Source organism: Pseudorasbora parva, chromosome 23 (assembly GCF_024679245.1).
Source record: "Pseudorasbora parva isolate DD20220531a chromosome 23, ASM2467924v1, whole genome shotgun sequence".
Taxonomy (NCBI): Eukaryota; Metazoa; Chordata; class Actinopteri; order Cypriniformes; family Gobionidae; genus Pseudorasbora; species Pseudorasbora parva.
The window spans coordinates 33,325,884-33,353,476 of NC_090194.1; the positions used below are offsets into that span (position 1 = coordinate 33,325,884).

General features: G+C 36.0%; 1 protein-coding gene across 3 annotated transcripts; it reads right to left on the reverse strand.

Moving 5' to 3' along the window:
- Positions 1-551: 551 nt before the first annotated feature.
- Positions 552-27,581, reverse strand: LOC137062239 (kinesin-like protein KIF2A). Of its 3 annotated transcripts, none has more exons than XM_067433096.1 (21): positions 27,369-27,581; positions 25,600-25,694; positions 21,473-21,601; positions 20,171-20,225; positions 19,106-19,216; positions 16,715-16,815; positions 15,426-15,521; positions 15,245-15,299; positions 15,000-15,162; positions 10,822-10,912; positions 10,637-10,700; positions 10,474-10,565; positions 10,245-10,387; positions 9,955-10,159; positions 8,780-8,890; positions 8,618-8,685; positions 7,124-7,207; positions 6,040-6,187; positions 5,853-5,954; positions 2,554-2,689; positions 552-1,784 (listed from the first exon to the last, which is right to left on the reverse strand). In XM_067433096.1, the coding sequence occupies exons 1-21, from the start codon at positions 27,427-27,429 to the stop codon at positions 1,699-1,701; spliced, it is 2,196 nt and encodes a 731-aa protein (XP_067289197.1). In that variant the 5' UTR covers positions 27,430-27,581; the 3' UTR covers positions 552-1,698. The 3 variants fall into 3 exon arrangements, with proteins under 3 accessions (XP_067289197.1, XP_067289196.1, XP_067289198.1); XM_067433095.1 differs by having other exon boundaries at positions 7,094-7,207; XM_067433097.1 differs by lacking the exon at positions 7,124-7,207.
- Between the last annotated feature and the right edge of the window lie 12 nt (positions 27,582-27,593).

Below are 27,593 nucleotides of genomic sequence, written 5' to 3' on the forward strand. Positions count from 1 at the left end.
GCGAGCGTCTCCTCAGGTCTATACGGTAATTTCTCAACTGTGCGACAGGGTCGCGTTGGTTATGACGCAATAGTTAGCCTATTTTTACAAAAACAGCTTCTACGGGGCGATAGTGTAAGATACAAGGTAATGGAGCCTTTTATACATTGCCGTGTTTCTTTAGAAATAAACAATGGACAAATGGAGTCTTTAAACGTCTCAGATGTAAAGTTATTCACTGTCAAAGTGACTCATAAATGAATGGGAGTCAATGGGATGCTAACAGCAGGTGATGGCTTGGTTAGCAATGGCAGCCCCTAGGGGTGGAAAGCTTTCCGAGCGCTAGATTACCCCCTTGCATATACCGAGATGAGCAAAATCGTGATATTGTAGTAACCTTACCGTTTTAAATAAAATATATACCGGTATTTTTTCAGTAGCGGTATACCGCGCATCCCTTATGTAGGTGTGTATCATGTGTTATTCACTAGAATCAGTTATTTTTAGTTTTCCTTGATCTGCAGAGCACTCAAATGATGTGTAGTGACCAATAATATGGCAGCAAAATGACGTCATCTGATGGATCTTTATTTTAGCAATGCAATACATTGAAACACTCAGTCCAGATCCAGATTCCCCTCAACACAAACAACGTTTAAAAATGAGACGGGAACAAAATCATTTAAAGCATTGCCGGGGAACATTAAAAAAAACACTGATGCTTAATAGCGTTTTTTTTAAAAATGAGACAGTAGCCTGAATTTTATAATGACCACTTTCACATATTTCTCAAAATGTAAACAAAACACTGCAGTAACAAAAACACATTTTCTTAATATCAGAAAATTCTATCATGTGAACTTATTTTGAACTTCTCTGGACTGTTTATCAGAGCTGAATTAGCGAACACATGTATAGCTGCTCATCTAAAAATGTCTTTCACTGAACAGGTTTATTGTGAATTTGGTGCAATAAGGCCTGCATTTGTTTTTTGTTACAGTAAAGGTTCTTACTGGCAATGGAAAAAACAAAAAACACAAAAAAACATGTATTGTCTCACTGCTACACAAGTTTGAATAAATTAGTCAGTTCCTGTAGGTCTCAATAGAGATCATCCATATTGCAGTCATGCAACTTCTACTGTAACTAGGGATGCACAGTATATCAGTGACCATATCAATATCGGATGAGTTTTTTTTAAATACAATTATCAGTATTGGTCTTTCCCACATGTATATGCCTAATTTCACATGAAGCATGGCAGTTTTTTAATTATTTCATGTTTGTTTCATAACTGACAGCCAGTGTGCGTTCCTTTAAAAACGTGACATGTTGGTTAGCAGCCATTAAAAGAACTGGTCAAATGTCTATATGAGTGCATCCCTAATCTCTAGACCGTATTCTCTTTTTTCCATTGGGACGGCATAATTGTATTTTCTTAATTGGCAAACTGATATGCAAGTAGCAGGTATATACATCTGAAAAGCATTAATGAAATATTTACAGGTTTGACACAGATGCAGATGATGCGGAGCTGGTTGGTTCATGCATTAGCTCAGAGAATCTCACCCTCTCATGGCCTTTAACTCTATGACCAGTCATTTTAGTAAGAACTGAAATGATTTATAGAATTAAAGTGTGCTTTTCTCGGATGAAAGAAAACCGTCACATCACGTACAGGTTACACGTGTACATACGTTGATGAAATATGAGCTGGAGCTACAGGGCTCGCGGGCGTTTGGGGTTGATCTGCTTACTGGCCTGTTCCTCCTCTTGAAGAGCAGAGCGGAAAGACTTCACTTTATCTGAGACCAAAGCAAACACAGTTTACTGTATGTGACTCCTGAAGCTGACACAGCGTTTAATCTGACATGAAGGAAAACAGCTTTGTGAGGGACACGAGTGTGTCAGTGGGTTGTCATTCTGTCGTGTAGCCTGGGAGTCAAGCGCGGAACAACAGCAGCAAAAAAAAGTGAAACGGTCAAGAAATGTGCGGCTCAATTTCAGCCCAAAATCAAGAGGATTTAATTCATAAAAAGAAACTGCACTATATTTAAAATATTAATACATTTCCATTTATTATTAAAAATTTGAACATGAAAAAATATGCATATAAACAATATCAATTCTAAAAATATAAATAATATATATATACATATACAATATAATTGATTAATATGGTTATAAATATTTGTTATATATATATATATATATATATATATATAATTTTTTGTAGTTTTTTATACTACATTCATTTAGAATTTTAATTAAGACCATTTTAAATATCAACATGGTTTTCACTACTGTTTTATAATTTGGAATATTACTTCATTATTTCATAACATTAATTAATAAAAATAAAAATTGTGATTATTATTGTTACTATTAATAATAAATTATCTAATTTTATTTTAATTACATTTATAGTAATGATATTTTAGGAGAAAATGTTGATCCCAATGCAAAAAAAGGAAATCTTTTGATTAAGTGTCTTCTCTAATTAATATGGATGGCATTTAAAAGACTCCCTGTATTACAAATGAAGGATCTTGGAGGACGACTGTAAACACTGACCTCTGAGCTCTGTTAGCACATCAATCTTCTGATCCAGAATTTGTTCGAGCTGAGTGGCGAAGGATTCCACATCGTAATCGACTTCCTCCGTCATCTCCAGCAGAACCTTCTCATCCTCGAGCCAGCGGATGGACTCCTACAACACACACCAACACACACCATGAGCAGACGGGAACCTCTGAGCTCCTGAAGAAGCCGTCACAAACACATTCAAGACATCTAAGAAAAACGTTCTCCATAACAAAAAAACATTCAAAATATCATTTATTACACATAAACTTTTAGATTTTAATGGCCATATAAAATGTTAATTTTGGGGTGAACTATACCGTTAATGTTTTTATTTTTATTAATATGTTATGAAATGATGCTCAAAATAAGAGTGTAAAACTGCCAGTAGCCAGTAGGTTGCGCTCATAAATGTCTAAATGAGTCAAAATCACATACATCTCTACCAGGGCTTGACATTAACACCCGCCAAATTTTAGAGTTTTAGGTAGATTTCAGCTGTGGTGGGTACGGCAGCCACTCCCACTAGCCACTTATGCCAAGACGTTCGTATCACAAAATTGGCTACAATTCAACTATAACTCTTTATAATTAGTGAAGGCGAGATAGGCGGAATCGCACTGAATGACACACTACAAAAGCTCTCACTCTCTCGCTCTCTCGCTCTCTCTCTCTCTCTGCATTCAGGAGCCCAGTTAAATACCTGTCTGTCATTAATGCTAATCAAACAACTACAGATGTTAAATAAATGTATACATATTAAATAAATATGTATTAGTATCTGAATTTTTATTTTATTTTTTATTTAGGCTACTATTTTTTTGTAATTTGCTTAGGGTATTTTTTTTAATTATATAGCCTATATAAATATATACTAAAACTCATAGCCTATCATATTACATTTCTCATATTAGCCTATCATATTGCCCACCTCCTTGCCCACCGGCACATCCCAGCTGATATACAATGTAGTCTTGATTTGGGGGGGGGTCACTCTGCATTTGAAAGTTTGAAAGGGTTTTAAATCTTCTAAATCAAGTAAAATGACTCATAATCAAGTAATTTACGCATGCCAAAGTCAACTTGAAACATATACAATGTAATTTCCAAACAGCAAAATTGTGGCTAGTGAAAATGCTGAGTGGCTAGTAACTTTGGAAAACCTTGCCACAGTGGCTGGTGAGCAAAAAAGTGAATGTCAAGCCCTGATCTGTACTATATAGTAGGCGAAAAAGCAGTATGTGAATGTAAAGTAAAGTAATTGCTTATTCAAAATAAGTACCTACTCAATAGAGTATGCGATTCATTCAGGAATAAAGTCAATGGCTCTCTTTATGAATGGGTCATTGATTCGCTCAAAACAGATTTATTCAGAAATGAAATGTCACTGCATGTTGCTCGGAGACGCACAACAGTTCTGCTCTGGCTTTAGGTATATTTCTGTTAGCAAAATTGAGCAAAAAGAGACAATATTGTGTCTAAAATATAACAATATTAACTTATTATTTATTAAAATGTTGCATAAAATCAATATCACAATTGCACAGGACAAAAACAGCACTTGTGTGATATTTTTCTAACTTTATCATGATATAAATATGAGACAAAAAAAAATCATACAGGGGCATTTTTGACGCTATGTTGAATTTTTGGGTCATTCAAACTGCGTTCTATAGGCTTCATCACACAGAGAGCTGTTGCCCTGCTTCATGTTCGTCACCATCAACAGTATGAAATGTAAGATGACCTACGTAGGTGCGTGAAATGCGTTAATAATTTTAACACGTTATTTTCCCCCATAAATAATCATTTTAATTAACGCATTAAATCGACAGCCCTAATATATATTTTATTTAGCAAGGACACATTCAATTGAGCTTTAGCATCAACTCATCATATTATTATGATTTCTGAAGGATCATGTGACACTAAAGACTGGAGTAATGATGCTGAAAATACAGCTTTTATCACAGGAATAAATTACATTTTAAAATATATTCAGATAGAAATTAATTTAAATTAAAAAAAATGAAAACAGTTTTGCATTGGGTACTGTTCAGAAATATTTTCTCTGAAAACAAGCATTAATTAAAGGGTTACTTCACCCAAAAATGAAAATTCTCTCATTAATCACTGTCCCTAATGTCGTCCGACACCTGTTAGACCTCCGTTCATCTTCAGACACAAGTGAAGATATTTTTGTTGAAATCCGATGGCTCAGAAAGGCCTTCATTGACACCAATGTCATTTCCTCTCTCAAGACCCATAAAGGCACTAAAGACGGCGTTACAAAGCCCATCTCACTACAGCGGCTCTACAATCATTTTATGAAGCGGCGAGAATAGTTTTTGTGCTCAAAAAAACTAAATAACGACTCATATAGTGATGGGCCGAATTCAAAACAAAGATTTGAACGGTTATGAATCAGCGTATCCATTCGTGATTATATATCTTCATTTTGTGTTCCGAAGATGAACAGAGGTCTTACGGGCGTTGAACGACATTATTTGCATTTTGAAGTTTAAATGATGTCATGCTACAATTTTTTTAATACTTTAATACAGCAAAATTTCATTTTGATTAAATAAATTGTGGTAACATTTTACAATATGGACCCTGTAGTCAATTATTGTATCCCTTAAAACTCATCTTTGATCATCAAAAGTACATATTAAAAAAATGTATTATTTATTCATGCCTTAAAATAGATTGTAATGTAACTCTACAATCTTGAAATTTTAAGTTAATACAATTAACATTTTTTGAGATTCGACAACCTTTATTAAAATTGTATTAAAAGATTTTGTAAGCATATTGGGTAAATGTGTGTTTTATTTCTGATGACGCAGTGAAACATGCCAAATAGTGCTATTTTCATGATTTATTATCACATTTTTTATGTGGTTCAGATACAATAATATTTTGAGTTTCTATTTATTAAACAAATTTCTTTCATTGTATCAACTCAAAGTTTTAATTTCAATAAACTCAAAATTTTAAGGCAACCAGGTTACTTACTTTTTTAAGTTAAACCAACAAAAACCAACCATTTTTTTTTACAGTGTATATATATATATATATATATATATATATATATATATATATATATATATATATATATATATATATATATATAGTCTATACCTTATCCCCACCTCCACTCACTCAATGACAACGTAATCAATGAGAGAATTTTAATTTTTGGATGAACTAACTCTTTAACCTTTTTGAAGTACTTTTTGAGGATATTTAGACATATCTAAACATAGAGTTTAATAAGATCTGCGCACCTGAAACACGGCGCGGTGGTCCTCCAGAACCTGCTCCTCCATCTCCACCAGCTGAGACACGACCTCATGGAAGGTGAAGAGCTGTGGAGACACTTCCTCTTCCTGCGCACAGCATGCATCACATCAGCACACGTCACGTTTTCACGCCAACCAAAACGAGCTGATGTGTGCGGTGAAGCACTCTTACGTTTTGTTCACAGAGCAGCTTGAGATCGTCTCTCTGAGGAGAGCTGCCCACTCCCCACTGCGCCTCCAACACGTCCAGCTGGTTGACCGAGTGTCCGACGGACCGTCCATCCATCACGGCGCTGGGGTCGATGGTCAGCTCCTTCACCCTACGGTCACAAACAGCGTCTCAATTCAAGACAATCAGCATATCGTCAATGTCGGGCGGAAACCTCAGATCTCGTCGTTTTTCCTCATAAATCATTGCTACTGGTCACGCTTTACATCAGACTGTGCGTTTTGTAAATATTTAACCAACGGAAATATTAAACAGTGCTTGTGATTAAACCCTGGAAATCCATTGGTAAACCCTCATAACTCCAACCGCCTCTGTCGTGAATGAAGTGCCACACACATTTTGGGCCGTCTATGCTTGTTTGCAATGCGGTGGGAAATAAAGAAATGGTTGTTTGAATAAGCACCCACATCGCTACAGTAAACTTTATAACCTGTAAGATTATTGCAAATGTAATGCAATGCACTTACTGCCTCAGATAAGCTGTTCTGATGATGGATAAAACACATGTGTCTGGTCATTTGAGCTTGATTTTGGTCATATGTTATTAATATAATGATGACACATTGCATGTCTGACCATATTTGGAAAAGTAGTGCTTTTGGTAATATAAGGTTTCCGCCTGACAGTGACATCATGAAAGCACAAGGTATTCACGTCATGATTCAATAAACCAATGGAAATGGTTTATGTTACAGACACATGGTCATGCAGCATGATAATGATGGACTCCATCCGCTCTATAAGGCACAAGCAAACACAAACCAATATGTTAGCGCAGCTGCAATGGAAAACGATTAAAAAACGCAACAGAAAATACAGATACATGGCTGAAATGTGGTAAAGATGGACTCAAAAAACAAGGGACAAAAATAGCAGCCGACCAAAAGGGAAAGATGCACATGTAGAACTGAAAGTGAAGCGAATCATTAGAAACACAGGAGTGTTATGGAGGCTCTGTCTGAAAAGAGACAGGCTGGAAACTGGAAAAGGGTGAGACCTGCTGGGTGAGGTAGCAAAGTCATCGTACTCATAGGTAGGAGAGAGCTCGGAGCGACCGCCACCCCCCTGGGTGAAGGGAATGTCGGAAGGGCTGATCCCGAACTCCTTCACTCTGAAGACGGGATGACAGACGGCAGCGAGACAGAGAGACGGGAATTACAAACCCCTCCAACACAAACATTCCTGATTCATAATCAGTGGAAAAGAGTTAAACGTGAAATACACTCCAGCAGTCCATGCCACTAGTTAAGAGTTTGATACTACATTTGATACTAAATTTAATACTACATTTGTAAATAGATAAAGATTCAAATAATTGATTTCAAATCATTTAAATTTTTTACAAATGATTGTTTTATAAAAATAATTTTAATAACATGAATACAATGTAAATGCTTATTTGAATATAATGTAAACACTTAAAATACTTATTTAACATAACGTAAATCCGTAATATTTATTTATAGAATGTTTATATATATATATATATATATATATATATATATATATATATATATATATATATATATTCTATATATAATAAACATAAATTTTAAGTGTTTGTGTGTATGTATGTATATACATACATACATACATACACAGATATACACGCACAAACATACATACATAAATAAATAAAATAATTGATTAGAAAAATATATAGAATTTTACAATTAATATAAAACATTTGAGAAATAATTCTAACATCAGTATTACATATATTAATACATATTTAATATAATAAATGTTTTTAATCATAATATAAGTATTCTATTGTTTTTACAACATTTCATTTCAATTCAATTCAATTCAACTAAATTCTATTTGTAAATTCTTATGAAAAATATGTAAATACATAAAATGCCATTGGTTAGTTGTCTACCAAATATTAAATGTATGACTGATATATTGGATTATAAAAAAAACATTGTATATAAAATGATTTAGAATACAAAACTCACTCAGATTTGTTATATAAAATTGTTCTAATAAATACTTTTAATAATATGAACATAATATAAATGAATGAATATGTACATAATGTTAAATATATTTTTTACATATTACAAATAATTAAATCATTAATGTTCTTAAATCATTCATGTTCTTATGAAATATTTACTTATAAATAATATAGATTGAACAAGAGTATATAAATACAATATAATGAATTATATATACGTAAAATAATATAATTGTGAAGTATTTTTTTTATTTTTTACAAATGATTAATCTTAATAAAATAAATAATTTTTATATTATGTGTATCAATATATGTATATTATACTGTATATAATATACATGTACAAATAAACATTACATTAATATTCAAATTCTTGTATAAAGGGTCAATTATGTCCATAATTTTGTCATTCTCTGTGATTTTTCTTTTTTAATAGCTCCAGATTTGTCTGTCAGATTCCTTGCATTAAAAGCCTTGATTTCCAGATACAGTGAAGGGTTGTGTGTCATTGGCTAGCCTCTTTCATTGTGTTTGGAGCGGTCTGATGTGCTCACGTACCTGTTGGCGTATCTCAGAGTGTTTAATGTGTTTTCACATGATGCCATTCCAGGAGAGATCGTAGCGATCTATTACAAACACATTTAAACCATTAGCAAATACACTATTTTGCTCCAAATGAATATATTACTGATCCGTGAACATCATCATCAGTGTTCTTACCATACATGTTCTCGAGTTCTCTCCGATGAAGGAATCTCTCAAGACCTGCGTGAGTTTACTGGCTCTAAACGGAGTATGCGGTTTGTTTCGACCCAAAGCCCTGATGCATTCCTGTCGCACACAAACACAAACAGACCGTGATAATACCATGACAACAAATTATTTCTGCTTAAAATGATGAACCAAAAAGATCAAAATCTAATTCAAACGCATATCATTAGTTTCTGTTTTATTCAGACAGGTCACATTATGGAAGTTGTGAATGATATCTTATAGTTTTATAAAACATATTTTCATATTTGCTACTTTGTACAGTGTGAGACTGAACTAATTATTTTTTTATATATATTTATAGAAGTTTTATTTATTTTATTTTTATAAAATGATTTATTTCTATATGTGTTACTTTGTACATTATGAGACTGAGCAAACTGTATTTTTCATATTTGTAATATTTTAATATATGTATTATATTTTAATAAAAATATTTCTATATTGTTCATTTGTACAGCATGAGACTGAATAAATAAAAAATGTGTATCTGTTTTTTTTATTAAATATTTTATATTCTCATAAATTAGTTTTACATGTTACTTTGTACAGTGCAAGACTGTACAAAAAATGTTTCTCTCTCTCTCCCTCTGCTTTTGTAAATATCAGTAATATCTTTTCTAAGTTTACAGTTATGTCAGGTCAAAACATGGTGAAATCAAGCAGTTCTGGTCCCCGTGTGCAGTAATGCCAATAACGCGTTACTATTTCCAAACCAGTTATCAGATTAAAGTAATTCATCCAAGTCACTGTGAGTTACTATTTTAGTCATTTTCCTTAGTAAAAATACTAAAAATATATTTTTGCTTTCTTCTTGCGTCCTCGGGTGAGTATTTTTTCAGAAAATATTTTTTAATTTCAATTTAAAATGCCAGGAGATACATTGCTGACGTTACTGTTAAAAATGCACCAATAAAGTGAGTGTTGGCAAACACGGTTGTCATTTCTATGTCTAGGCGGCAGGGGTGTTGTCAGCAACTGCTGAATGTAACTAATAAAGTAACTTTTAATCTTACTTAGTAACTTTTAAAATCAAGTAATCTGCAAAGTAGTTTAGTAATCAGATTACTATTTCAAAGTAACTGTGGCAACACTGCCCGTGTGAGGCGATTTGAAGCACAAACCTTCAGCGCGAGGAGACTTTTGTTGATCTCTGCGCCCTCGAGGCGTGTCTGTCGGTCGGCGCTCGACGTGTCCGCCCCTCGCTCGTTTCCCGCCAGGTCGATGAGAGAGAATTTGCCGTGCATTTTGCCCCTCCGGCGTAGAATAATCTGAAACACGGCGTGACTGCGGGACGAATGAGCGTTAGCTGAGGTCTGTCCAGATGTCCTGAGGAAAACCAGATACAAAACTCATGATTAATACACCTGTTTAACAACACCACCGGCAGAAAGTCTGGTCCGATTGGTCGCACCTGCAGCTGTTGCCCATCTCGATGAGTTTGAGCACGTCCTCTGTGCATTTGACCTCTCGCTCCTGCAGTCCGACCACCTGAACCTGCTGCTTCCCGTCTTCAAGAACACGCAGCTTCGCCTTCCTGTTTAGGAGGTCAAACACCTGCACGGCACGTTGAAAATTGACTTCATGCACTTTATGAATATTAAAGGAGCTCATTAACTATTCATGTGTAATAAAGAACTTGCCTTCCCGCTGTAGATTTCAAAGAACGTTGCGTACACCTGAAGATCCAACTTCTTGTAGTTTGGTTTTTTTAACATTAGAAAAACATCTCGTGCTGAAAGAAAAGATAATTCAGGAAACAATAACGCAATATTTATATTGAGAAACATCAAGTCTGACACATACCGGCGAGTGCGTAGATCCCTTTAGAGCAGTCCTGGTTCTTCCCTGAAAAATCTCCTCCCATTGTCTGGAACGAAGGGAAAATCGATTATGACAGAGGCAAGTGGAGCGATCCTTTGGGAGGATGTTTTCCTGTAATGTGATGTCATCTGGCTTTGTTATAGAAAATCATAATGTCAGATACTTACATGAGTTTTCCCGCTGCCCGTCTGACCGTAAGCAAAACAGGTCGCCATTCCCCTCTCAAATATGGTCTCCACCAGCGGCCGGGCCGTAAACCTGAAACAGATTATTAAACATGAATATTGCAACATGATTGCAAAAAATCTAATTCAAACAATGTTTGTAATAATTTCTTTCATGAAACTACTAATGCAAGGCCATGTAGGCAAAGAAAATAATAACCAATAAGAACAGTCTACTTACTCATGAACCACATTACAGAAGTTGTAAATGACATTTTATATTTTTATAAAAAATATTATATCTTTTTTATATTTGCTACTTTGTACAGTATGAGACTGAACAATTTATACATTTAATATATATGTATTCAAATTTTTGTATTTTTATGAAAAAAATATTTCTATATTTGTTACTAGGGCTGTACTCGACTAAGGATTTAGACAATCGAATCAGAATTGTCGAATCTCTCTATGGTCGACTGATAGTCGAATCATCCGTGTGTGTGAATGGGTTGGGAAGGGCACGACACTGTCAGCAGAAGGGTAAATCTATTTTTATTTTCCTTTACACACTGCACACAGCAACAACTTTTAATAAAGCGACCAAAACTGCCTGCCAACTGACAGACGAACTGACATGCTTTCTTATTTAGGTTCAAATAGCCTAAAAGGTAATGTGGTGGATAAACATTAATAAACCGTTTGCTCATAACATGTTAAAGCCCCGATTGAAATACAGAACATCACACAAATATATAAAAGAACATTTTGATAAATAAACCTAAAAAAATACCTGCCTAGAGAGGAAAAGAACACTTTTACATGCACGTTTACATGCACGTTCTGAAGCACTGCGCGCCCCAGGATCTCACTCACACCGCCACCTGACGCGCACATTATATACACGTGAACTCTATTTAGAATTGACTGACAGATGAGTTGCATGAAAGCGCTCTTTGGTACGGCAGGATTTTAAACAACTTCCCGAGTGGCCGTGGACAGGCGCTGAATGCTGCCGCCGGTGTGTGTACACTCATTGAACGTGTTCTAATTTTAAAGGCGCGGTGCGAAGCTCAGCGCCCTTAAAGGGGTCGCACACCGATGCTCAGCTCAGCTCAGCACCGCGACACGTCTTTAAAATATTGAGCACCCCCATTTTGCCAAAATGGTATGATCCTTGTTTCATAACACCCGCGGTCGAATCAGGCTGCGCATATCGATGCATCCAATCTTCGACTATTCGGTGTCACCCCTATTTGTTATTTTGTATAGTGTGAGTATTGTATTGAGTTTTGTATTTTTCATATTTTCATGTTTCATAAATATATTTTATATCTGTTACTTTACAGTATGAGACTGAACAAATTATATTTTTTATATATATAATATTTGTAATATACTATATTTTCATAAAACATTTTTATCTTTGTTACTTTGTACAGTGCAACCAATCCAGAGCCATAATATCCTTACTTGAAGATGCTGAATTAAGTTTTATTCAGAACGTTCAGATTACAGGATTTTTTTTTGCCATTTTATATTTATATATATATATATATATATATACACACACACACACACACACACACACACACACACACACACACACACACACACACACACACACACACACACACACACACACACACACACACACACACACACACACACACACAGTGGGTACCAGTGATGCACAGGTTGAGCCAAAACAAGCAGGTAGACACTAGGCGGGTTATCTGAAAACGTCAGGTGGGTGCGGGTTGTTTATACATTGACCCGCCTATCACTAGTGGGTACGGAAAGTATTCAGACCCCTTACATTTTGCAGTCTTTGTTACATTGCAGCCATTTGCTAAAATCCTTTAAGTTCATTTTTTTTCTCATTAATGTACACACAGCACCCCATATTGACAGAAAAACACAAAATTGTTGACATTTTTGCAGATTCATTAAAAAAGAAAAACTGAAATATCACATGGTCCTAAGTATTCAGACCCTTTTCTGTAATACATATATATTTAACTCAGGTGCTGTCCATTTCTTCTGATCATCCTTGAGATGGTTCTACACCTTCATTTGAGTCCAGCTGTGTTTGATTATACTGATTGGACTTGATAAGTAAAGCCACACACCTGTCTAAATAAGACCTTACCGCTCACAGTGCATGTCAGCGCAAATGAGAATCATGAGGTCAAAGGAACTGCCTGAAGAGCTCAGAGACAGAATTGTGGCAAGGCAAAGATCTGGCCAAGGTTACAAAAAATACTGCTGCACTTAAGGTTCCTAATGGGTCCTGCACACTGTGCGATTTTTCAAAATCCTTTGCGAATGTCCCTTGTCAGACTGTACGAACATGATCCCCGTGTCACACTGTAAGATCTCAGTTGTCATTAATGTCAGACTGCACGATAGTTTAGGCGCGCTAAAAACGGACGCGCGCAAGAAATCTCACCCGGAGCTATATCATCAAGGAATGACGCGTTCAGTGACAGTGAGCTGCATTACACGCGGGACTGAAATGCTGGCTACAAATAAATTTCTAGCTCTCGTTTTGGTCATAGTTTGTCTTGAAAAACCGAGATATTTGACTGTTGTCGTAGGAGAAGTCACACTGCAGGATTCTGTGCCAAATCTTCTGACACTGCCAGAATTTCGTCTGAGGTAAAATTTGATCGCAGCGCTCATTAATCGGCTGCCGGTGAACATGTCAAACTAACGACCAAAGACGTCAGATTTTAGCCTAGGATCTGAGGAATCTTTTAGGATTTCCTAAATTTGTCTCAGACGGCCAAATCGTGGCCAAAATCGCACAGTGTGCACCCGGCTTAAGAGCACAGTGACATTGGACCTAAATAAACCTATAAACCTATAAACCCATAAACCTAAATAGAAGACGTTTGGGATGACCAGAACCCTTCCTAGGGCTGATCGTCTGGGCAAACTGAGCTATCGGGGATAAGAGCCTTGGTGAGAGAGGTAAAGAAGAACCCAAAGATCACTGTGGCTGAGCTTCAGAGATGCAGTCGGGAGATGGGAGAAAGTTGTAGAAAGTCAACCATCACTGCAGCCCAGCACCAGTCGGGGCTTTATGGAAGAGTGGCCCGACGGAAGCCTCTTCTCAGTGCAAGACAGATGAAAGTGTGCTAAAAAAAACACCTGAAGGACTTCAAGATGGTGAGAAATAAGATTCTCTGGTCTGATGAGAACTTTTTGGCCTTAATTCTAAGCGGTATGTGTGGAGAAAAACCTCTTCTGTCCAATACAGTCCCAACAGTGAAGCATGGTGGTGGCAGCATCATGTTGTGGGGGTGTTTTTCAGCTGCAGGGACAGGACGACTGGTTGCAATCGAGGGAAAGATGAATGCGGTCAAGTACAGGGATATCCTGGACGAAAATTTTCTCCAGAGTGCTCAAGACCTCAGACTGGGCTGAAGGTTCACCTTCCAACAAGACGATGACCCTAAGCACACCGCTAAAATAATGAAGGAGTGGCTTCACAACAACTCTGTGACTGTTCTTGAATGGCCCAGCCAGAGCCCTGACTTAAACCCAATTGAGCATCTCTGGAGAGACTTAAAATGGTTGTTCACCAAGATTTACCATCTAACCTGACAGAACTGGAGAGGATCTACAAGGAGAAATGGCAGAGGATCCCCAAATCCAGGTGTGAAAAACTTGCATTTTTCCCAAAAAGACTCATGGCTGAATTAGATCAAAAGGGTGCTTCTACTAAATACTGAGCAAAGGGTCTGAATACTTAGGACCATGTGATATTTCAGTTTTTCTTTTTTAATAAATCTGCAAAAATGTCAACAATTCTGTGTTTTTCTGTCAATACGGGGTGCTGTGTGTACATTAATGAGAAAAAAAAATTAACTTAAAGGATTTAAGCAAATGGCTGCAATATAACAGAGTGAAACATTTAAGGGGGTCTGAATACTTTCCATACCCACAGTATATACTTTTTAATATTTTATATATAAATGTTATTATATATCTATATTGTTACTTTGTACAGACTGAACAAATTATATTTTTAATATTTCAATATATTCTTATTATTTTCATATTTTATATTTGTTATTTTGTACAGTGTGAGATTTAATAAAACAATTACTTCTCTCTTTCTAGTCTTTGCTTTTTAGTTCTAATATTTCTCTGTAAAGCAATAAATATCTAACCTGTAAACCATTTCGTTTGTCGAGGTGTCGTCGAAAGCGTAATCAAAGCGAAACGTCTGGTTCTCCAGGTATCTGGTTAAATCCACTTTCTGCTTGGGCTCGTGGACCATGACCACATCTTTACTGGGGATGGTGATGACATCTAGATCCTTCATGGTCAGCTCTAAAAGAGTGAACAGATGATGTGGCGTCTCATAAACAGTACTAGACGAACATATGGTGGAATAAAAATATTTCATCATCACCTTTCTTGTTCAGTGGACGTGTCCGCACACACACGCATATCCTGTGATCCTCAATCTGAGAAAATATACATATTATTATAATTAATCCATACATACTATAATACCATGCAATACTGTTGATAAATTAAATGGAAATTAAATGACATAAAAACAGATGAGTGATAATGATGTAGTTACTCACCAGATCTGCAGTGGTCAGCGGTCTGTAGTCCAAACTCGCTCTGAAGTCTCGGATCATGCACATAATTTCATAATTAGGGGTTATGGCCTCGACATCCTGTGTAATAAAAACTCTTGTAAAATATTGTAAGAGTTAGAACATAACTTCACAAGAAAGTTAAGTCATCAAAAAAAAGAAAAAGACAAAATTTGGATTAGAAATTAAATACATTTTAATTACTGAGATTTGATGACTGCTGAGTAAATGTGGTCTGTAAACTAGTGTTTAAAACATTAAAGTTTATTACATACAGTGTTTCTGGAAAGTATTCACAGCACTTTTTCCACATTTTGTTATGTTACAACCTTATTCCAAAACGGATTGAATTCATAATTTTATCCTCGATTCTTTAATACCCCATAATAACAATGAAAAAGAAGTTTGTTTGAATTCTTTGCAAATTTATATTAAAAAAAAAAAAAAACTGAAGAAAAAAAAAGAAAACTTTTGAGACACTCAAAATTGAGTTCAGGTTCATCCGGTTTCCTCTGATCATCCTTGAGATGTTTCTACAACTTGATCATCTAACCTGATGGAGCTTGAGAGGTCCTGCAAAGAAGAATGGGAGGAACTGGCCAAAAAAAGATGTGCCAAACTTGTAGCATCATACTGAAAAAGACTTGAGGCTGTAATTGGTGCCAAAGGTGCTTCGACAAAGTATTGAGCAAAGGCTGTGAATACATATGTACACATGATTTTTATTTTTAATACATTTGCAAAGATTTCAATAAATTATTTCACATTGTCATTATGGGGTATCGAAAGGGAGTGGCAAGCGGTTACCTCACAACTAGATGTCACTCAAATTTACACAGTGAACCTTAAATATTCCAAATGAGTTTTTATTTTTTCTAGTTATTACATTTTTTTGTAATGTTGTTGTGATTTTGTCATTTTCATAATTTCATAATATATTTTTTTAAATATATCTATATTATTTTTGTTATATTAAAATGTTTTTATTTTGACTAACGAAAATGTTTTTTAATGGTTTTTAGTCTTATATATATAAAAGCAACATAAACAATTTGTCACTAAGCTAACAATATTTATAATAAATAATAAATGAATTAATACATAAAATTGTATCATTATAATATGAAATAAGCAACACAACATATTTCTAAAATAAAAAGTTTATCATAATACGCATGTCAATAAAACAAACGCAACATAAATAAATAAAATAGTAAACATTAAGCAACACTAAACTTTTCAAACACAAAGTGTACGCCAGTGTGTTTTGTCACCTGTGCCCTTTTCTCTCTCAGCTCCTGCTGCTGCAGTCGTCTCCTCTCCCGCTTTTCCTGAAGTTTCTCTACTTCCTTCACACAGTTGGACTTCCTGCGAGCTAAACACACACAGAAAACTCAATGCATACAGACATCAATGTTTAACAAACAGTTGCAATATCATTCAGCTAAAGCTGATTTGCTCACTTTAATAAGCATTTTGTTTGACATGAAGTCAGTGTGCATTAGCTTGTGTTAAATGTGTTTGAGTGATTCCCTCAACAATGGCATCATGAGGGGTCATCTCTGAGACGCGCTGGAAAACAACTCTAAATGCTGCTTTTGTTTTGGCGTGACGGCAGACAACAGTTGTTTGTGACGGCGCTGAGAGCCCTTCAGCTCCTCCATCACTGCTGGAGTCTCTTCATACACTCACAGATCAGAGATTACACACCCAGGTATTCATAAAGGCTCTTAACAGTAGTCAAAAATAATTACACTACTGTTCAAGGGTTTGGGGTCGGTGTTTTTGAAAGAAGTCTCTTCTGCTCACCAAGGCTGCATTTGATCAAAAACAATAAAAACAGAAATATTATTTCAATTTAAAATAACTGTGTTCTATTTTAATATATTTTAAAATGTGATTCCAATCATGACAACTCTCAGAATAGGTTTATCATGTTATTGAATACGACAATATTAATGTATTTGGTCTTGGTGGACTAGATCTACTACACTACTAAGTATGGACTTAATCAATTCACAGACACGCTGCTGTGAGAATGTAAGATATGCTGCTGCTGCATAAATAGACATAAATCCCACAGCAGATCTAGGCAGGTGGAGCTGGGGGAGGTGGAGGGTTTCAGAGGGCTATCTTACTTTTTTAACTTTATCTTACACACAATGAATCAGACTATTTAAAGTGATAGTGATTTAAGTGTTGAAGTTGTTCCAAACCTTTATGAGTTTCTTTGAACACAAAAGAAGATATTTTAAAGAATGTTGGTAAGCAGACGTTTGACGGCACCCATTGACTTCCATAGTATTTTTTTCCTGATTGATTACCAGCATTCTTTAAAATATCTTCCTTTGGGTCAAACAGAAGAAACTCATACAGTTTTGGAACAAAATGAGTGATGACAAAATGTTTGCTTTGGGGTGAACTAAACACTAAATATTCAAATATATACTATATACTGATCTGCACGCATTGACACTATATGATAATTGAACTGAGCTAGATAACATCAATGTTTTCTCCAGAGCGGCAGTACAACTGAATTAAATTCTGTTGCAATATTTTCCTGTTACCACTGTAAAGCTGCACTGGAAAAGTGCTATATAAATCAAAGTGACAGTGACAATTAACTATCCCTTTAAATATAGAGCAAGCAATCTCACTGGCTGCAGAGGCTCATCTCCTTGTGCCATGCAGTAATGATGTGATTGCTTGCAGAGTGAACGATCTGAGCACATGGTCTGAAGCACATACTGCAGGTGCAGCAAGACGTGTCTGAATCCCCTTTTGCTTGTTTAACGACGGAAAAAACAGTCAGCACGCCAGGTACAGACCTAAAAGGGTTGTACCTTAATTGTACCCAAAGGGTTGTCTCTTGATGAATCATGGGTGTGTTTTTGGCGTAACCTGCAGTAAACCAATCAGAGCCTCATCTCCCATTCCCTTTAAAAGCCAATTCCGCTTGCACCATGACGGATTCATTATTAACAAGGTGGAATTTGCAAGCGTAAAGACTGAACACTCTCCGGTGAGGAATCCCTTTAGATGTGTGTGTGTAATTATCAGAGAGTACACGTGTTGTGCACCTGCCTATAGGCGCATATTATTATTGCGCCCTTTAAATAACACAAAAAATACTGTGCTATTGTCATTAGACCTGCTTTTTGATGGTCAATTTTAGTTTCTCAAAATAGCAACAGATGGTGTGAGTGCATTTGCTATTTAAACAATGTGGCGCAAGACGTGAAAATAATAACTTTGTCGGGCTGAAACTAGCAAAAAAAAAAAAACCTGCCGTCGCATTGTGCCGGGTGTATGATAGGGCACTTAGAGTTTCATGACTACACTTCATTTTTATTCAGTGATTTTCAGCATTATTCACATGATCCTTTAGAAATCATTCTAATATGCAGATTTTTTGGGTTATCATCCATGTTTAAGCCTTAATATTTAAATATTTTTGTAAAAACTACGATACATTAAGCATTATTTGATGAACAGAAAGTTTAAAAGAACAGCATTTATTTGAAACTGAAATCTTTTGTAACATTATAAATGTCTTTACTGTCACTTTTGATCAATTAAATGCATCCTTGCTGAATAAAAGTACCAATTTGTAAATGGTAGTGTATAACAATTAAAAAGGAGCTTGATGTGTGCTGTGGTACCGTTCTGCTGCTGCTGTAGGGTTTGGTGTTGTATCGGTGGAGGTGGCGCGGGCGCTGCTGGAGGAGGTTCGGTCTGTTGGCTCGGCCGCGCTCGAGTCGTCCCTACAGAGACTGAATAATGGAGATCACATCATCAGGTCGTTTAGAAGCATATGCTTATTTATGACACTTCTGTTTGATTGTTTTACATGTTAGAATAATAGTAAGTTATCAAAACTCTGAAATAACACAAATAAAAATTTGGGAATGATGTTGTGATCAAAACATGGTACACATAAAACCTATTTGTTGACATCAGTATGGCTTTTAAACAGCACTGAAAGAGGAACAGGTTTGCTTGGTAATGCTTTTCCTTTATTATACACAACTCATCCATTAAGAAAAAACTTATCTTTGTGATAAAACTTATCACAATTTATCTCTGTCAATTTTCAGGCAGTATTATTAAAAATCAGGTACAAATATGTACATGTATTAACGTGTAACTACGTCGCTTTAACATAAAGTGTTACCAAAAATCTATTTTCTTTAATAAAGAAAATAAACAGAAATAGATAGAAATAAAAACAAATAAAGCTGAAATAAAATCAAATATAAATACTAGATAAAAAAACACTTTAAATTTAAACAAATTAAATGAAAAATAGAAATGCTGCATTGTTTACAATGCAGTACTGAAATGGTGTATAATATAAGAAATAAAAATAATAAGAATAAATAAGAAATTTGACATTTGAAATAAAGATAAATTAAAGCTAAACATAAATACAAAAAACTAATGCAACTGAATAAATTTTAGATTTTATCTAAAATTAAAAAGAAAATTCAAAATATAAAAATAAAAGCTATTTCAAAAAATATTTAAAGCTATAATAGATAAATAATACTAAAATAACAATGATTTAACGAATTTTATAATCCTGAGTAACATAAATTTAATATTTACTGCTGGTGTATAATTTAAAAACATACTTTTGAAATCAATCTGTGCTGGAATTAATGCAATTTGAGACTAAATGTGTAACTAGATTATAATCTTTCTTTTTAATAACTTGAACACCATACCTCGATTATCCCTTGCAGGTGTTTCATTTTTTGGTGGCGCTACAGTTCGGCGATTCTACAAAAGATGAACAAGAAAAATGCAATCCAGTCTGCAATCTAGCTACAATATATAGCTACACAATCATTCACAGTGAATTTAGGCCACATTATAGCTGTGTTGACAAATGTGACCCTGGACCACAAAACCAGTCATAAGAGTAAATTCTTTTCATTTTAATTTATACATCCTCTGAAAGCTGAATAATTGATGGTTTGTTAGGATAAGACAATATTTGACTGAGATACAACTATTTTAAAATCTGGAATCTGAGGGTGCAAAAAAATCGAAATAGAGAAAATGAAGTCCTTAGCAACGCATATTACTCATAATAATATTTTTTTATATATATTAGGAAAGCAAAGGAAAATTTCCTTCGGTAGGAAATTTACTAAATATCTTCATGGAACATGATCTTTACTTAATGTCCTAAAGATTTTTGGCATAAAAGAAAAATCGATAATTTTCACCCATACTATTTGCACCTCAGTATTGTTGTAAATAAACAGGATGCAATAATAACATAAAGTGTAGCCTAAATGATTATATTTATTCAAATTATTAAATGGATGCCACCTTAACAGAATAATAAAAGCCCTCCCTATATCTGATATGTGATAGGAGAGAGTGAGAAGAGCGAGCTCTGAAAAAGGCAGATTTGAACCCGGATCGATCGCGTCAAAACCTAGATCTTCAAGCCTTATACTTTACTGACTATGCCACTGAAAACACTGAAATACCCACATTATTTTTCTTTATCTTGTTTTTCCCAAACAGGCATTGTTAGGCACAGCTAGTGCGAACAGCACTTGCAAACAAAGCACGTTTTTTGCACTTGGTGTAAATATACACTCTGCACAAATAAACCCGTGTGACTTATGACTTATGGTTTTCTGCTCCAGGGTCACAAATTACAGTGACAGTCTGTTACTGGAAAAGTACTTTACTAATAATAACAAATGACAACATCTTCCTATAATTATTCATGCATATATCATTAAATTATTCAAGCACAAGGGCTTATGGATAATCTCTCAATGTAGAATGACACATGCAAGCTATATTAGTGGGTTTCTTTATGTTTTACGACAGGAATTTACCCAGACTGAATTGATTTCAAAGAAAAAACTTAAAACATTCTTTATGACTTTATGACGCCTGTCTGTAAATTAGAGAAGTTATAAAAGCAGACGGAGTGCACTACAGTCATCTGTACACCTCTTCTTGGTTATGACTACTATAGTGTAGCAAAAATGGATACCAACCTTGTTTTGGGGGATCTTGTTGATTTTCATGGCACTCGACACAGGTGGCGGAGGGGTTTCAGGACTTTGTGGGATTTCCTCTTCAGGTGCAACATCTGGATTTAGTGCAAATATGCTTTCCAGATCGATCTGTTCACAGAGAACAAGAGCACGAGCGTGAGGCTGCCGGTTTCAAAAGCGATTTTACTCACGGCACATGAGCGCATAGGAGTAGGACTTTCCACAGTTGTAAAAGCTGCTAAATATTATTATCCCACAGGACAGAAAAACAAGTTCAACAGGTTCTCTGGACAGCAATTCGATTTACCAATCACTTTGAACTTAGAGGATGTTATCGCACAGGACTAAAACTTACTGGATATGCTCACACAGAGCATTACACCCCATGATTTAAAAATAATAATAATTTAGGACGAGGGTTCCTCATTACACTCGTGGTGTTTCCAAGCAAAAAAGACCGGCCTACAAAAAATTGCTTATAATTTATCCGATGTTATTGCCAAATTTTGGATGCAATCTTTTTATTAATTTGTTTTCTTTTAATTAGCACAGGTTTTTGTGTTTCTTTTTGCAACAGTATTATCAAGAGCCTCATTGATCTGAGTTTACGCACTTCATTTTCACTCAAAAACTGATGTATATTTTACACCAAATTGGGTCAAAGATTTTCAACACAGCACCAGGATCTAACAGAGAGCAAATCCAGACGTGTGTCTCCTATAAAGCTTCAGAAGAGATCTCAAATTGTGTTCAGATTTGCCTGCAATTAAAAGTCAGAGATCTCAAAATGAACTCAGATATTTCTCATTCAATTCCTTCAGGAGCATATGATATGAGCTGCTATCCAGATTCATTTTTATAGCTCTATTTATTATTAGGATTGATTGGAGAAACATCTGAGATGAAGTTGAACTACATGAAACATTTTCATTCATTCATTTTGCACTTTACAACTCCACATACAGACCAAAGTGGTGTACAGTCAACATACAAATACATCACCATAATACAAGATCAACTAAAACACAGATTCTAGCCCAATTTCTTAAAGGCTAATGACAAGAAGTAGTTTTCAATACCAGTTTTAAACCGCTCTAATTTCCTACGGCAGACTATTCCAAAGCCTCAGACCCGCAACAGCAAAGGCCTGATCTACTTAAGTTTAAGAGGAGTTTGTGAGATAGATTCAGCAGCTTCTTTCCTAGATGTTTGGCGAAATGTACGGTAATAAGCTCAGTCACACAAGGAAGAGCCATTTAATACACTGCTTTAAAAACATACAGCAGGGCATTATATTTTATCCTGAAGTGATTTAGATATGATCACTCTTTTTAGCACTCACAAGCAGCCTGGCCACCGCGTTTTGAACTAACTGACTGTAAGCGTAAAATAACGTTCTGACGGGACCCCACATACAGAAACAGAACATCAACAGTTACAGTAATCCAAAAGAGACCAAATAACCACAGCATTGATCTGCTTGTCAAATTTCAGTTCTATGTCAAAAACAATTAGATTGCTTATTTGGTCATAACAATAGGCTGACCAAAATCTGAGCATCCTCTGATGGGCCCGAAGATCATAATCTCAGTTTTTCCTTGGTTTAACTGAATCAAATTGTGAGCCATCCAGCTCTTAACCTCATCCAGACATGACTAAAGTGAGTTAAAAAACACTACACTCTCCCAATTTTAAAGAGAAATAAATGTTTCAGACAAGGCTTAAACTAGTCTCAGACTAAATGCATGTTTGAGCTGTTTTAACTGAAAGCAACTTGCACCGACATCTTAAAATACTTTTTCCACATCTTGTAATATTACAGCTTTATTCCAAAATGTATTCAATTAAATATGTTTCCACCAATTCTACAAACAATACCTCATAATAACAATGCGATTTTATTAAAAATAAAAAACGCCAAAAAAATCACATGTACATTTGTATTTTCAGTCTTTGCCATCACACTCAAAAGTGAGCGCAGGTGCATCCTGTGTCCACTGATCATCCTTGAGATGTTTCTACAACTTGATTGGAGTCCACCTGTGGTAAATTCAGTCGATTGGACATGATTTGGAAAGGCACACACCTTTCTTTATAAGGTTCCACAGTTAACAGTGAATGTCAGAGCACAAACCAAACTATGAAGTCCAAGAAATTGTCTGTAGACCTCCGAGACAGGACTCGAAGAAGGCACAGATCTGGGGAAGAGTCCAAAAAAGAATTCTGCAGCATTGAAGGTCCCAATGAGCACAGTGGCCTCCATCATCCATAAAAGGAAGAAGTTTGAAACCACCTGGACAAACTGAGCGATCAGTGGAAAAGGACCTTAGTCAGGGAGGTGACCAAAAACCTGATGGTCACTCTGACAGAGCTCCAGTGTTTCTCTGTGGAGAGAGGAGAACCTTCCAGAAGAACAACCATATCTGCAGCACTTCACCAATCAGGCATGCATGGTAGAGTAGCCATATGGAAGCCACTCCTCAGTAAAAGGCTGGCTGGAGTTTGCCAAAAGGCACCTGAAGGACTCTTAGACCATTAGAAATAAATTCTCTGGTTTGATGACACAAAGATTGAACTCTTTGGCCTGAATGGCAAGCATCAAGTCTGGAGGAAACCAGGCACTGCTCATCGCCTGGCCAATACCATCTCTACAGTTAATCATGGCGGTGGCAGCATAATGGTGTGGTGATGTTTTAAAGCGGCAGGAACTCAGAGACTACTCAGGATCAAGGGAAAGATGAATGCAGCAATGTACAGAGACGTCATTGATGAAAACTTGCTCCAAAGCACTCTGGACCTCAGACTGGGGCAAAGGTTCATCTACCACCAGGTCAACGACCCTAAGCACACAGTCAAGATAACAAAGCAGTGGCTACAGGACAACTCTATGTATGTCCTTGAGTGACCCAGCCAGAGCCCACCCCAATTGAACATTTCTGTAGAGATCTGAAAATGACTGTGCGCCGATGCTCCCCATCTAACCTGATGGAGCTTGAGAGGTCCTACAAAGAAGAATGGGAGAAACTGGCCAAAAAATGTGTGCCAAACTTGTGGCATCATATTGAAAAAGACTTGAGGCTGTAATTGGTGCCAAAGGTGCTTCAACAAAGTATTGAGCAAAGGCTGTGAATACTTACAATGAGCACATGTGATTTTTTTGTGTGTTTATTTTTAATACATTTGCAAATATTTCAAACAAACTTCTTTCAGGTTGTCATTATGAGGTATTGTTTGTATAATTGAGGAAAAAATTATGAATTTAATCCATTTTGGAATAAGGCTGTAACATAACAAAATATGACAAAAGTGAAGCGCTGTGAACACTTTCCGAATACACTGTATGTCAGTGGCATTGTTTTGTCTCAAGATGCACACCAGTAATGTTTTTTCCTATAAAAAAGAGCATCATGTGAGGAATAAAACCTTTGTCTTTGTATTTTATGCACACATTAATTTACAGCATTTACTGCTGATAAACCTGAAAGATATTTAAAGGGATAGTTCACTCAAAATAAAAAATTATACAGACAAGTGCAATTCAAAGTGCTTATGCTACGTCGCATTGGTTACACTTTTTCGTAAGTTGAATATAGAAGGCGGTCTGGCAAAGGCTAGATATTTTACTTTATAACATTTTAAATATGGATATTTTTCTTACACAAACCCATCGATTCACTTCAGAAGGCCTTTATTAACACCCCGGAGCCGTGTGGAATACTTTTATAATGGATGGATGCACTTTTTTGAGCTTCAAATTTCTGGCTCCCATTCACTGTCATGATAAAGCATGGATTAGCCAGGACATGTTTTGATACAACTCAGATTGTATTCGTCTGAAAGAAGAATGTCATAAACACCTAGGATGGCTTGAGGGTAAGTAAATCAGTAATTTAAATTTTTGGGTTTTCATTTTCATTTTTCATCCCTTTTTAGGCAGAGGTACAAAAGCTGCTTTAGAATAAATCTCCCTCGATCCTGACACATCAATATTACACAGCCAGCTTAAAAACATAAGGCTTATGAAAGCAAGAATGATGACTCTGCTGGAATCATACAAGCGTTGTCTTTAGAGCATTACGCCAATATGATGGACATAGCAAATTAATTAAATGAATATCAGCCATCACCTCTTTCCCTTTTGTGTCTCCGTTTTCAATCCACTCCACCGTCACACTCTCATTGTCTTCATTCAGTGACGTCACCATGGCCTGGTGTATTCTGCCTGAAATAGATAACAAAACAATGGTTTACTGCAAAGATCTGCAGCCAGATGATAACACTCAAAACACTTCATAAAATTCATTAATAAAGGAGTTACATCAACGGAAAACTCAGGTAATGACATAACGTAGTACTGTTTGTAAGTTATGAAAGGAATAAAGTAGGTATCCAGTCGGTTATTATAGTAAAAAAAAATAACATATCATCCTGAAGGAGTTTGTTTTGGGATAATGACCAACTGATTGCACATTACACTTGAAAATGCATTGACTAAATAGACTTTAGATAGATAAAAGTTGTAGAATAACATTAAAGTCACAATATGTAATTTTTCGCCGCTAGAGGTCGCTAATTCAAAACAAAGACGTACCTTGATGATGCCTTGATTTCGGGGAGCTTTTATTAATCCGCAGATGACTGCTTCTGCTTCTTTCAATCATGCGTATGTGAAATAACGCAGCGCTGTTTTGTCGTATTTGATTAGAATGTGTTGAAAGTTCTGCTATAATGCTCCTCCGTCTGTGCGTTTGCTCAACGCCTATTATGAGACACTTGTTCACACTGCAGTGAGCTAGATCGATATTAGGCATGGTAAAACATGGTACTCGTAGTAAATCAAGAAAACAAGATTTAAACAATAAGATTGTTGAGTTAGATAACAATGGTTAGTTTTCTGTCGATGAATGTATCCAAACAGTTGCTCACCAGTCTAATAAAACACATAATATAATATATTAAACTGTCTTTGGTGTTTCTATGGTTTCTACAAAATAAAACCGGAAATTGAGGATAACGCAGGACAGGTATTATGTCATTGATAGGTCCCGTGTCCTGTTTAAAATCGTTATTTCTCTGGATTGAAACATTCAAGTACACAAGTCAACAAAATATATAACATTGTTTAAGTGGTTTTTGGATATTTTAATCCAAAAATCTTACATATTGTACTTTCATGCTTGCTTTCCATACAACTTTGATATGGACATTTAGGTTGCTATAACATTTAGGCCAAAGGTTAATGATTTATTTCATGTGCATTAAAGAGAGAGAAAAATTGTCTGAACTTTACACTTATACATTACCGTAAAGCCAATAAACTAAAAGAGATTATAAAAAATAAACAAGAACAGCAGTACAAACGAATTTGCAGGCGATGTCTCTGGGCGTCTTCCTCAGGGAGGATGCTAAGAGACTGCGAATTTACGAGCGTACTATGGGGAAGGTTTGACATATGAATATTAATCACGTAACATGACGTTTCCCCAGTAGGCTTATCTGATTGGTTGAAAGGCACACATTAGCGCGTAAGCTCCTGTCAGCCAGCGAATCGGTGGGGTGACGTCGTGGCTTATGATTCTGCGCCTAGACGCTCCAAAACGGTTACCAAGCAACGTCAGGAGGACAACATTAATATTTATGAGTCAAACCTCCGCCATAGTACAATTAGTAAATTCGCTAACGGGTTAGCAGGAGCATGCATCCCAAAAACAAGCAACACAGCGGCGTGCCAAGGACAGAAAGGTATTTGATATGTATTTGCACGCATATATCGATCCTCTCCCGTCGTTTGCAACAGCTGTCTTGTGTTAAACGGCTTTACTGGGTTAAACAAAGATGATGCACCGACAAACTGCATCTCAGCCTGATAAACGAGCTGCTGCTGGGTGTGACTCACCATCACTGCGCTTGATCTCCACATAAATGCCGATCTGGATCTTCCCGAAGATAGCTGCCATGCCTCATGTGTGTGCCAGGATCTGTATGGCTATATTTGAGCGGGTTTCACGGGAGAAGTTGTTCAGCAGCGCAAGAACCGGGAGGAGGTCAGGAGGGAGAGAAAGATGAGCGCGCATGCGCAGATCACACACACACCCATCACAGAATGTCACATCAACCTCTT

Coding starts and splice junctions, on each gene's coding strand:
- LOC137062239 (XM_067433095.1), bottom strand. CDS start 27,429: ATGGCAGCTATCTTCGGGAAGATCCAGATCGGCATTTATGTGGAGATC. Junction 10,701..10,821: donor CGGGCAGCGGGAAAACTCAT/GTAAGTATCTGA, acceptor CCTTCGTTCCAG/ACAATGGGAGGAGATTTTTC. Junction 10,160..10,244: donor GAGATGGGCAACAGCTGCAG/GTGCGACCAATC, acceptor GGTTTTCCTCAG/GACATCTGGACAGACCTCAG.